The sequence below is a fragment of the Cetorhinus maximus genome, chromosome 18 (genome assembly GCF_964194155.1).
Source record: "Cetorhinus maximus chromosome 18, sCetMax3.hap1.1, whole genome shotgun sequence".
In the NCBI taxonomy this organism is placed as follows: domain Eukaryota; kingdom Metazoa; phylum Chordata; class Chondrichthyes; order Lamniformes; family Cetorhinidae; genus Cetorhinus; species Cetorhinus maximus.
Genome location: NC_135896.1, coordinates 34,077,631 through 34,091,385, shown reverse-complemented (window position 1 = coordinate 34,091,385; position 13,755 = coordinate 34,077,631). Strand labels below are relative to the sequence as shown.

At 41.2% G+C, this 13,755-nt stretch overlaps 1 protein-coding gene across 5 annotated transcripts in view; it reads left to right on the top strand.

The window, feature by feature from the left end:
* The window catches only part of nemf (nuclear export mediator factor), a 212,832-nt gene that overhangs the window by 130,011 nt on the left and 69,066 nt on the right, over positions 1 to 13,755 (top strand). For 4 of the 5 annotated variants that reach the window (XM_078562356.1, XM_078562355.1, XM_078562354.1 and 1 more), the window contains 2 exons: positions 4,220 to 4,368; positions 9,103 to 9,170. In XM_078562356.1, the coding sequence (XP_078418482.1) occupies positions 4,220 to 4,368; positions 9,103 to 9,170 (217 nt within the window). Of the gene's footprint in view, positions 1 to 4,219; positions 4,369 to 9,102; positions 9,190 to 13,755 lie in introns of all 5 variants that reach the window. The other variant, XM_078562357.1, reaches the window with a different exon arrangement.

Here is a 13,755-nt window from a genome sequence, read left to right as displayed (position 1 = left end):
AGAGAGGAAACAGGGAATTATAGACCAGTTGGCCTGACGTCGGTAGTGGGGACAATCCTAGAGTCCATTATAAAAGATTTAACAGCTGAGCACTTGGAAAACAGTGGCAGAATCGGACAGAGTCAGCATGGATTTACGAAAGGGAAATCATGCTTGACAAATCTACTGGAATTTTTCAAGAATGTAACTAGTAGAGTTGATTAGGGGGAGCCAACAGATGTGGTTTATTTGGACTTTCAGAAGGCTTTCGACAAAGTCCCACATAAGAGACTAGCATGTAAAATTAAAGCGCATGGGATTGGAGGTAGTGTGTTGAGATGGATAGAAAACTGGTTGGCAGACAGGAAACAGTAAGAATAAACAGGTTTTTTTCCGTATGGCAGGCAGTGACTAGTGGGGTCCCGCAGGGATCGGTGCTGGGACCCCAGCTATTCACGATATATATTAATGATTTAGATGAGGGAGCTAAATGTAATATCTCCAAATTTGCAGATGACACAAAGCTGGGTGGGGAGGGTGAGCTGTGAGGAGGATGCAGAGATGCTTCACTGTGATTTGCTTAAGCTGAGTGAGTGGGCAAATGCATGGCAGAAGCAATATAATGTGGATAAATTGAGGTTATCCACTTTGGTAGCAAAAACAGGAAGCCGTTCAGATAATAATCTGCCTATAAATTGAGAGAGGGGAATGTGCAACGAGACCTGGGTGTCCTCGTACACCAGTCATTGAAGGTAAGCATGCAGGTGCAGCAAGCGGTAAAGAAGGCAAATGGTATGTTGGCCTTCATAGCAAGAGGATTCGAGTACAGGAGCAGGGATGTCTTGCTGCAATTACACAGGGCCTTGGTGAGACCACACTTGGAATATTGTGTGCAGTTTTGGTCTCCTTATCTGAGGAAGGATGTTCTTGCTATAGAGGGAGTGCAGCGAAGGTTTACCAGACTGATTCCTGGGGTGGCGGGACTGACATATGAGGAGAGATTGAGTTGGTTAGGATTATATTGGCTGGAGTTCAGAAGAATGAGGGAGATCTCATAGAAACCTATAAAATTCTAACAAGACTAGACAGGGTAGATGCAGGAAGGATGTTCCCGATGGTGGGGTAGTCCAGAACCAGGGGTCACAGTCTGAGGATACGGGGTAGACCATTTAAGACTGAGATGAGGAGAAATTTCTTTACCCAGAGAGTGGTGAGCCTGTGGAATTCGCTACCACAGAAAGTAGTTGAAGCCAAAACATTGTATGTTTTCAAGAAGGAGTTAGATATAGCTCTTGGGGCGAAAGGGATCAAAGGATATGGGGAGAAAGAAGGAGCAGGCTATTGAGTTGGATGATCAGTTATGATCATAATGAATGGTGGAGCAGGCTCGAAGGGCCGATTGGCCCACTCCTGCTCCTATTTTGTATGTTTCTATGTTTCAGCACAATAGCTTCTCCACTAACAGATTTATTGCAAATGAAGGCAAAGGTGGTATGGTGAAGAGAGTGCCGGACAGCTTTTGAGAAGCTGAAGGCGATCCTAACCAATGAACTGGTGTTAGCCGCCCCTAATTTTGCTAAACCTTTCAAGATGGGGTCAGTCTTATTGCAAGAAAGTGAATCAGCAAAAAAATTGAAACAGCACCAAAAGAGATATTCTACCGTAGAAAAGGAAGCCCTAGGAATGTTACTGGCTCTTAAACATTTTGAGGTTCGTATCTGTCAAGGCTGCAAAGAAACACTAGTGTATACTGATACCTTGGCCTCTGTAGAAAATTTAAGACTCAGAATAAAACTGTTCCAATGGAGCTTGCTAATACAGCCTTATAACTTAAAGATTGTTGATATTGCTGGGAAGGATAATATAATTGCTACTGCATTATCAAGAATGTAATTTTTGTAGAATTATCTGGAAATCGAGAAAAATTGGAGAAAACTACAGATTCTGTATAAGTAGTGAGTGCATGTTTGAGTTTTGTTTTACATATTGCGTATATCTTTTCCTGTACACTATGTAATAAAACACGTTTGGAAATGGCATTTCATTTCCTAAGGGTGGAGGCATGTTAGAACCATATCTTCGAGAACTATGTTTTCTTTTAAAATTTGGAAGGACATTGCATTATTTGGACACTTAGGAACTGACTTGGATTTTTTTTTAAAAAGGCCCCAAGTTCACCTTGGAATGTGGGCAAGCATGCCTTTTCTAAGGAATCACATGACCAACATGGCAGTTGTGGAGGAGAGTTGTTTGTTTATTTGAACTGCAATCACTTGAATTGATGGAAAAAAAACTTTTTAAGGCAAAGCCTTGGTGATTTACTGGACATCACCTGATGGAGGAACTTCTTGTTTTGAACTCAGTTGAGAATGAAATGAGAAGGGGAAAAGCTGCCCAACTCGCGCTCTCCTTGCCCTGCAAACACAGTGTGGTTATCAGTATCCAGCTAGGAATCCTCATCTCAGAGGAACTTGTCTGTATTTGGAAATGTGAGAGGCTGAGATGAGAAGGCTCTATTTTCCCTCCATGCTGAAGCTCCGTTGGTGAGAACCTCTGGACGTCTACTGGGACTAGCGACCCATCCTTGCATGAGGGAGCACCAGATCGACCATGTCAAAACCCTGCGAACTTTATCCTATTTAGAAATTTTTTTCTTCAACTGTTCATCCCTGCAGAGACCCTATTTGTTAGCCCTGTGTATATGCACATGTGTGTGCTGGGGAATTTTAAAAGGGATAGGTAATTACACTTCCAAATTACAAATTATGTGTTAACTAGTTCTTGCAACTTGTTTTAAAAGAAAGTTTTGTTTTATAATAAATCAATCATTCTGAGTTTATTGAAAGAAGCCTGTAAAGTCTCTCTTTCTGGGTCTAACAGTAGCAAAGGTAAATAATTATCCATTTTGGTGAGTGAATTAAACATTTATAATAATGGTACGATCTGTGGAGTTAGATAAACTGTGCCCTCCTCCCATCCCGGTCATAACAAAAGTTCAACAAGAAAACAAATCGCTGCCGGATCTTGTAATGGGTAATGAACAGATGGAAGATATAAGAGTGGGAGAGCATCTTAGCAGTAGTAATCACAACATTGTAAGGTTCAAGATTAGAATTCAGAGTAATTCAACATCAAAATTTTCAGAGGATACCTAACTGGGGATATAGCTAACACAGGAATAATTGCAACACAATATGAGAAGACAATAGAAAACATGCAGACAGGACAGTTAAGTGGGAAATGAACTTAAACATGGACACATGTCAGGTTATATACTTTGGAATGAAGAACAGCAACATCATCCACAACTTAGAATATTAAAAATCTGAATGGGATAGAGAAGCATAGTGACCTAGGGGTAGAAGTTAAAGCATTAAAAGCAGCATCACAGGCAAACAAAGCAATTAAAAATAATACCAAAGCACTGGAATTTATTTCTAAGGACAAGAATTCAAAAGTAATGAGGCTATGATAAACTTGAACAGGACTTTGCAAATTACTCCAAATGCAGTATGACACAATTCTAGTCTCCATACTATTATAAAGGATAGAGAAGTACTGGAGACACTGGGACAAAATTACGAAGATGGTCCCAGAACAGATTATAAGGAACAATTGATCTGGTTGGGGCTTTTTTTCTTTTGAAAGGAGACTTGGAGTAAACTTGGTAGAGGTATTTAAAATTATAGGTTGGATAGGGTAGATGTGGACGGAATGTTTCTACTTGTGGGAGGATCCAAAATTAGTGGCCATAAATACAAAATTATTCCTATTAAACCCAATAGACAAATGAGAAATGTATTTACCATGCGAGTGGTTAGAATGTGGAACACTCTGTTAGAGCGGTTGAGGCAAATAGCATAGCTGCAGTTAAAAGGTAATTGGCTGAGTGCATGAGAGAAAGAGAATAGAGTGACATGGAAAAGGTTGAGACGAGATAGATAGCATGGAAGAGACTTGTGTGGCCTATCAAACTAGTCGGTCTGAATGGCCTGTTTTCGTGCTTGACATGCTACGTAATTCTGCTCCTTTACCACTTACAGTTGACCTCAGAGTGCTTAATGCTGACTGGTACAAAGAATGTAGAAATTTTATGTTCTTCATTCATGATAATTATTAAAACTAAGCTATCAAATTCAAATATTGTACCACGTACTTTATTATTTTCAAGATATTTGAATCTACCTGCAATTATTAGTTTCCAATATTCTATCTTAATATTTCCTACCTGTGTTTGCAGGGTAACATAATTCTCACTGACCACGAATACATAATTCTAAATCTCCTGCGTTTCCGCACTGACGAGGTAGAAGATGTGAGATTTGCTGTTCGTGAGCGATATCCAGTTGATAATGCTAAAGGTCCAGAGCCTCCACTGTCTTTAGAGAGGTACTGTCATCATGTGCATTACTCAAAACTAATGAAATCTGAAAAATATTTGATATTGCCTTTAACTTTGTCACATATTTCTGGTGGATGAAGTGTTACACTGCCTCGTGAACAAAACTTTTAAACTAACTTGATTTTGTTGTAAGGCTAGATTTTAAAATGTGAAAGTGTCTGCACTCAGTTGGGTGATGTTATGGAAGTGGAAGTAGGCAGTCTTAGTGATAGTGGTAGAGCGTATATGTGTTTGGAAGTTCATCTCAACCAGAACACCAAGGACCAGGAACAGGCAAGTTTTAAGAATTCTTAAAAGGAGGAGAGGGGTAGAAAGGAGTAAATTAGTGTCTGTCTAAATTTTAAAAGGCCCAAAGTTTAGGAGACTAGGTCTCCAACATTGAAGCATTTTTTCTCCCATTCATGTGTTTGATTTAAAGTTGGAATTACTTGGGTTTGTCCAGATTGCCAGTCTGTAAATAAGCCACTATTTGTCCCTTCCTCTGTAATCTTCTATATCCCTAAAACCTCCTAAGATCTGTGTTGCTCCAATTCTGGCTTCTTACACATCTCCGATTTTCCTTGTTCCACCAGTGGTGGTTGTGCTTTCAGCTGCCTGGGTTCTAAGCTCCGAAATTTCTTTCATAGACCTCAACTTCTCCCTACCCCTCTCCTCCACTTAAGGCACTCCTTAAAACATAAACAGAATTACCTGGAAAAACTCAGCAAGTCTGGCAGCATCGGTGGAGAAGAAAAGAGTCGACGTTTCGAGTCCACATGACCCTTCAACAGAACTGAGTGTAGTTAGGAGAGGGGTGAAATATAAGCTGGTTTAAGGTAGGGGGGGTGGGGAGAGAGAAGTTTGGGGGTGGGGGTGGGTGGTTGTAGGGACAAGCAAGCAGTGATAGGAGCACATAATCAAAATATGTTAGAATGATGTTAGAATCCTTAAAACATGCCTGTTCCTCGTCCTTGGTGTTCTGATTGACCCTTGAGATGAGCTTCCAAACACAAAGGCGCTCTATCACTAAGACTGCCTACTGCCCACCTTCATTGCATTGCCCAACTCTCACTTTGCCTCGATCACCTGCTTTTGAAACCCTTGCGCTACTTCTGGACTGACTATTCCAATGCTCTGCTGGCCAACCTCCCATCTTCCACCTTCCATAAACTTCTGCTCATACCTACAACACGGATAGCAAAGTTTTGTATCACCAAGTCCTGTTCACTTATCAACCCTATGCTTGAAGACCTACATTGGTTCCTGGTCCAGCAACCCCTCAGCTTTAAAATTCTCACCCTTCTTTTCAAATCGTTCAGTGCCTTGCCCCTTTTTTTTCCCTCTATAATAGGCTTGTCCAATGTAAGGACTGCAAAGTTGCTCTATATGGCCTCGGAGCCAGTTTGCAAAATTCAGGTCAAACAGGTGAGTTTCAATGGAAGATTCTACATGGAGCTGCTTCTCCAATCACAGGCTATTTTTCCCCTGCATTGCGAGCCTATCAGTGGCAACTAAGGGAGAGAAACAATCTATGATTGGAGGAGCAGCGAACACTGGTGCTGGTGACTGTGCAGAGGGCTGTCGGGCTGAGGGAAGCAAAGCTATGCCAGGGCTGGAGCCTGGGAAGCCAGGCGGTGGCAGGGCTGGATCCTGGGAAGCCAAGCAGCGGCGGGGCTGGAGTCCGGGGAGACGATGGTGCCATGGTGAGTATGTGGGAGTGAGAGTGTGTGTGTGCCTGTGTGTAGGAATGAGGGAGTAGGAGCAAGAGTGTGTGTGTGTGGGGGGTCCGCGAGTATGTGCGTGGGGCGCCGCAAGTGTGCGCCTGTGGTTGGGGGGTTGCGGCGAGAGTGTGTGCAGGGGGTGCATGCGAGGGCGGTGCAAGAGAGAGTGCGTGGGGGCACGAGAGTGTGTGTGCATATGGAGGGGGCCGCGAGAGACTGCATGTGGGGGGGCACGAGAGACTGAGTATCTGTGAGAGTATGGGGTTTGGGGAGGTGAGTCTGCCATGTGCCCAGTTTCAGGTTTCTTACTCTCACCACCACACAGCAACACATACACACGCACCCACTCACAGTGGGTGAGGTTGAGTGAATGAGAATGCGGAGACTGGGAGTGAGCCGGAACACACACACTCTGATCTTCTCTCACTTTGGTCGTTTTCATTAATTACTCTTCTTTTTAAACAACATTTTATTGCTATGACATTGCTGTATTTTTGCTCAGCAATTGTTTCCTTCCTTAAAACCTCAATTTTTTTTTTGAAATTTAGTTTATTTTTGTGCCAAATCTTATCATTTGGCCCCTTGAGTGAAAAAAATATGCAAAAACGCCCCCCCCCCCCCCCCGCCCCCCCACAAGCAAAAAGGTTGGACAAGCCTGCTCTATAATTTCTTCCATTCCTAGAAGCCTTTGAGATCTGTGTTCCTCCAACTCTGACATCTTGCCCATCCCTGATTTTAATTGATCCACAATTGACAGCTATGCTTTTAACTGCCTTGGCCCTAAGTTTTGGAATTCTGTCCCTAGGGCTCTCAGCCTCTGCACCACTCTCTCAACATTTAAGGTGCTTCTTCTATCTCTTTGTCAAAGCTTTTGGTCATCTCTCCTGATATCGTCTTCTGTGCTCAGTATCGCATTTTGATTCATCATGCTCTAGTGAAGTGCTATGGGATGTTTTGCTAAGTTAAAAATGCCATATAAATGCAAGTTGTTTTATCTTGAAATTGTATACTCAGATGAAAAGCTTTTTTTTTGCTGTCTTTGTTTCAGAAACTATTTTAATGAATATGCCTAAAGTAACATTTATGGGGCAACGAAGAGCAATATATTAATGCATCACACTGGAGCTTTGTGCTAGCAATTTCAGAAAACTGACCTGTTGACTTCTAGCCATTCAGTGTCAGAAAGATATAGAGCAGAATGTAGGAAATTTTCAAGTCAGGCCCAGAACAGGCGTAAAGTTGATGCACTTTTAGCATCTGACCTAGGCCACAGATGGAAAGCTTGAACTATTTTAAGTTTGAAGCCCATTTTTAAATAATCCTGTGATTTTTACCTTGCTAGATTACCACCCAGGTGGGGAAGGCAAAAACCTATCCCATATGTTTATTCAAAGTCTGATGTACTGTTTGTATTGATTTTAAACTTCACCCACATTTATTGAGAATGACTGGCTTTCACTAGCATCTTTTCAAGCCAATTCTTAATATTTGTTTCAATAGTTTGAAATTGTTATAGACTTGATGGTAGATGATATCACTGCAGGAGTGAGTCTTTTTTTGGTTCAGTTCAAAATATTGAGGGGTGTTGTGGAGTATCTAAAAAAAACACATGACACAGTCAACTGTAGGTAGATTCAGCAGTAGTTCTTTATTTAGTACAAGTGTGCACACATGCTCTAAAAGACATTTTGAAGTTGCACAGTTTCTGTTGGTTATATATTGGTTATACATCTTTTGGGGTAACTCATCATTAACTCAATGTTTTATCTTGTTTGTCTAATTGTTACATCCTTAATTACAAATGAATTTACAACATAAACACAGAATGATCTGTTTACCACATCCGCAGTTCCGGAGGAATTTGTAAAACAATCATGGAATGACCTGACCTATAGCACAAACAATGTTCACAGTTCATTCCAAAACATAAACTTTGCTTATCTATCCTGATATTTTGCTCCTGTGTCTAGTCATCTGCATATCTCGACCCTGAGGTCAAGCTATCAGTTTATTAACTCACAGACCATTCATCAACTTATTTTATTCTGACCCAAAGGTCACATTGCTTAGCTTATCATAGACTGGCCCATAGGCTAGTCATCAACTTTGGGTCCTAACTAAAAGGCCATTTGCATTCTAGCTTTTTTTTCCTACTGCAAACATTTAAAATCTGTAACTGCAACGAGGCCAAACCTGGGTAATCTCGTGATGCATCCTGATAGGCCTCTTCAGGGGGCCCTTAGTCCAGGTGCATTTCAGTTTGTCATTTGCTAAAAGGCATTGGATTGATTTTCCTCCCTCATCTTCAAACTGATATCCAGGTGGACGAAGCACACCTTGAATAGAACTTAAACCACTTATATTTCAGGGTTCTGTTCATTATTGAGGCCCAAAATACTGCTGGCAAAGGTATGCCCTTTGGAATAGGAATTCACTCAGAATTGGAAGAAAGTATTTCGATACTGCAGACCCGTAGGAGTAGTGATGGCCAACAGCCTTGTACCCCTTTGGTTGCTATCCTAAAATAGCCAAAAGGCTTCTAGCCTCAGCGATCCTGTTTGCTGGCGTTGAAAAGAAAGCATTTAATTGTCTAGAAGTGTGAAAATGTTGCTGGCAGCTGCTGCTCTAGATACTTCAATCTAAGAGGTCTTGGGGCAACCTCAAAATGCATTTTGTGGGGGGGCACATCGGCATTTAGGGCTGCAGCAGGCAGAGCCCCCCAGAAATTTACAAGCGAGGCTTTCTACAGTCATTCCATTTACATTTTATTTCAATAAGACCACCACTTTGAGGCAGTACTACTCTTCCCATGCTTTGGACATACTTCCCAGAAGTGCACACAAAATGGTAAACAAGTGACCTTTGCTTTGATCCCAGGAAATAAGTTAACCGGGTTCAATGCAGTAGAAAATTGCCCAAAATATCATCTTAACTCTGATGCATCTATATGCTGTAGTAATGAATTGAAAGTTATGCTGTTGCCATTCTTGGTAACTACTGAAATTTCTAATTGTTCTTCAGGCTGACAGAAGTTTTGGCTAATACACCAAAAGGAGAACAAATAAAGAAAATGCTCAACCCCCATCTTCGTGAGTAATATTTTTGATTGTAAGTACAGTATTGTAAGAACAGTAGATAAACTATCAGATAACTTCTGTGAGGTATCAATGCTAGTTGTATTATAACATACTTAATGGCGGTAATTTGGTGAAACCACCATGGAATAAAATTAAGAAAAGTAAGTACTCAAGTGTTACTAATGCAAAAGCAAAGTACTGCAGATGCTGTACACCTGGAATAAAGACAGAAAATGCTGGAAGTACTAAGCAGGTCAGGTAACATTTGTGGAGAGAGAAACAGAGTTAAAGTTTTAGGTCGATGACCTCTCATCAGAACTGGATAAAGTTCTATTTGTAACAAGTTTTAAGTAAGTCGAGTCAGGGAAAGGGGAATGAGGATAAAAAATAAAAGGAAGAATGTAAAAGAGACAAACGGAAATTCTGTTGGAGAGAAGAGCAGAACTTCTTTAAGATGAGCATTACTGGAAGAGAAATGGCAGTGAATTAAACATTAACATAAAAGCCTCTGTACTTGTTTAAAAGGCATGATTGTAGATAAGCAATGGCAAGCGTTTAAAGAAATATTTCATAATTCACAAAAATATACATTCCAGTGTGAAATAAAACATCCACAGGAAAGTGATTCATCTGTGGCTAACTAAAGGGATTAAGGATATTATTAGATTAAAAGAAGACATTTATAATATTGCCAAGAAGAGTGGTAAGCTTTAGAATTTGGAGAGGTTTAGAAGCCAGCAAAAGATGACAAATTAAGAGTGAGAAAATACAATGAGATTAAACCGGCAAGAAATATAAAAACAGATTGTAAGAGCTTTTACAAGTATGTGAAAAGGAAGACTGTAGCAAAGCAAATGTGGATCCCTTAGAGGCTGAGACGGGAGAGATTGAATGGGGAACAAGAAATTGCAGAGATGTTAAACAAATATTCTGTGTCTGCCTTCACAGCAGGAGACTCAAACATTCTGGAAATAGTCAGAAACCTAAGATTTAATAAGAGTGTGGAACATAAAGTAATTAATATTAATAAAGAGAAAGTACTTAAGAAATTAATGGGACTAAAAGCTGACAAATCCTCTGGACTTGATGACTTGCATCTGAGGGTTTGAAAAAAAATGAAGGCTACAGAGCTAGTGGTTGTAATCTTCCAAAATTCCATCAATTCTAGAATGGCCCCTGTAGATTTGAAGGTAGCCAATGTTACATGGCTGTTCAAGAAAGGAGGGAGAGAAGAAATAGGGACACAGCAGATCAGTTAGCCTGACATCAATCATTAGGAACATGCTGGAATCCATTATTAAGGATGTGGTAACAGGGCACTTAGGTAATTATAATATCATTAGGCAGAGTCAACATGACTTTATGAAGGGGAAATTATGTTTGACAAATCTATTTTTTTAATGGTGTAACTAGCATTGCAAATAAAAGGGAACCCGAGAATGTATTTTATTTAGATTTTCAAAGGGCATTCAATCAGGTGTCACATGGAAGACTAATATATTAGCACGGATAGAGGGTTGGTTAAAAGAAAGAAAACAAAGGGTAGGAATAGAAGGGTCATTTTCAGGATGGCAAGCTGTAACTAGTGGCATACTGCAAGGATCAGTGCTGGGGTCTCAACTATTTACAATTTATTAATGACAGATGGGTGTAATGTATTCATGTTTCCTGATGATGCAAAGCTAGGTGGGAAAGTAAGCTGTGAACAATGTTTCCATAAGACATAGGAGCAGAAGTAGGCCATCTGGCCCGTCGAGTCTGATCCGGCATTCAATGAGGCTATGGTTGATCTGATAATCCTCAACTCCACTTTCCTGCCTTTTCCTCATAATCTTTGATTCCCTTACAGATTAAAAATCTTTCTATCTCAGCCTTGAATATACTTAACGACGTAGCCTCTGCAACCCTCTGTGGTAAAGAATTTCACAGGAAAGTGATTCACCTGTGGCTAACTAAAGAGATTAAGGATACTATTAGATTAAAAGAAGACATTTATAATATTGCCAAGAAGAGTGGTAAACTTTAGAATTTGGAGAGATTTAGAAGCCAGCAAAAGATGACAAATTAAGAGTGAGAAAATACAATGAGAATAAACCGGCAAGAAATATAAAAACACATTGTAAGAGCTTTTTCAAGTATGTGAAAAGGAAGACTGTAGCAAAGCAAATGTGGATCCCTTAGAGGCTGAGACGGGAGAGATTGAATGGGGAACAAGAAATTGCAGAGATGTTAAACAAATTAACTACCCTCTGAGAGAAGAAATTCTTCCTCATCTCTGTCTTGAATGGGCGACCCCTTACTCTAAGATTATGCCCTCTGGTCCTAGACTCCTTATGCCCTCTGGTCCTAGACTCTCCCACAAGGGAAAACAACCTCTCAGCATCTACCCTGTCAAACCCCCTAAGAAACTTATTTGTTTCAATAAGGCCGCCTCTCATTCTTCTAAACTCTGAGTACAGGCCCAACCTACTCAACCTCTCCTCATCATAAGAAAATCCCTCCATACTTGGGATCAGCCTAGTGAACCTTCTCTGGATTGCCTCCAATGCCAGTACGCCTTTCCTTCGATGAGGGGACCAAAACTGCTCACAGTTTTCTAGGTGTGGTCTAACTAGTGCCTTGTATAGTTTTAGCAAGACTTTCCCATTTAAGATTAAGTTGTTGGGTGTGACCCATTTTCTTCAGTGTACGGTTCCTTTAAATTTTTTTGCACCACTGTGCGCATGTTATTTATCACAGAACACAGTTTGTAACTTGCAGGCTGCTGCGCAGCTGTCTATGAAGAGGATGCAAAAGGGCCTGATTTTAATTCTGTGTAAGTGACTGGGTTTTGAGTGAGTTAAAATCTCACCAATTGGGTCTGCAAAGGGATATAGCTAGGTTATGTGAATGGGCAAGATCATGGCATCAGGAGCATAGTGTAGGGAAATGTGAGCTTTTTCACTTCGGTAAGAAAAATTAAAAAGAATACATTTTAAAAAGCGAAAGGGTACTAATTGCTTGTGTTCAAAGGGGTTTGGATGCTTAAAACACAAAGTTAACATGCAGATACAACAAGCAATTAGGAGGGCAAATGGTATGTTGACTTTTATTGCAAGGGGGCTGAAATACAAGAGTTAGGAAGTCTTGCTGCAATTGTACAGGGCCTTGGTGAAACCACATACACAATAGAATCACAGAATCTCACAGTGCAGAAGAGGCCCTTCGGCCCATCGAGTCTGCACCGACACGTGAGAAACACCTGACCTACCTACCTAATCCCATTTACCAGCACTCGGCTCATAGCCTTGAATGTTATGACGTGCCAAGTGCTCATCCAGGTAATTTTTAAAGGATGTGAGGAAACTCGCCTCCACCACCCTCCCAGGCAGCGCATTCCAGACCGTCACCACCCTCTGGGTAAAAAAGCTTTTCATCACATCCCCCCCTAAACCTCCTGCTCTTCACCTTAAACTTGTGTCCCCTCGTGACTGACCCTTCAACTAAGGGGAACAGCTGCTCTCTATCCACCCTGTCCATGCCCCTCATAATCTTGTACACCTCGATCAGGTCGCCCCTCAGTTTTCTCTGCTCCAACGAAAACAACCCAAGTCTATCCAACCTCTCTTCATAACTTAAATGTTTCATCCCAGGCAACATCCTGGTGAATCTCCTCTGCACCCCCCTCCAGTGCAATCACATCCTTCCTATAATGTGGCAACCAGAACTGCACACAGTACTCCAGCTGTGGCCTCACCAAGGTTCTATACAACTCCAACATGACCTCCCTATTTTTGTAATCTATGCCTCGATTGATAAAGGCAAGTGTCCCATATGCCTTTTTCACCACCCCACTAACATGCCCCTCCGCCTTCAGAGATCAATGGACACACACGCCAAGGCCCCTTTGTTCCTTAGAACTTCCTAGTGTCATGCCGTTCATTGAATACTTCCTTGTCAAATGACTCCTTCCAAAGTGTATCACCTCACACTTTTCAGGGTTAAATTCCATCTGCCACTTATCTGCCCATTTGACCATCCCGTCTATATCTTCCTGTAGCCCAAGACATTCAACCTCACTGTTAACCACCCGGCCAACCTTTGTGTCATCCGCAAACGTACTAATCCTACCCCCCACATCGTCATTTATATCAAACAAAAACAAAAATAGCTGGAAAAACTCAGCAGGTCTGACAGCATCTGCGGAGAGGAATACAGTTAATGTTTCAAATCTGTATAACTTTTCATTAGAACTAAGGAAATGTAGAAATGAGGTGAAATATAAGCTGATTGAGGGGGGTGGGACAGGTAGAGCTGGATAGAGGGCCGGTGATAGGTGGAGGCAAAGAAGAGATTGCCAAAGATGTCATAGACAAAAGGACAAAGGGGTGTAGACGGTGGTGATGTTAGCTATGGAATGTGCTAATGGTGACATTAAGGGTAGAAAGCAGGACGAGCAAGTGACAGATAGCCCTAGTAGGGGGTTGGGGGGTTGGAGGGGTGGGGTGGGGGGGAAGGGCTCGAAATAGGCTAAAAGATGGAGATAAAACAATGGATGGAAATACATTTAAAAATAATGGAAATAGGTGGGAAAAGAAAAATATATTTAAAATATTAT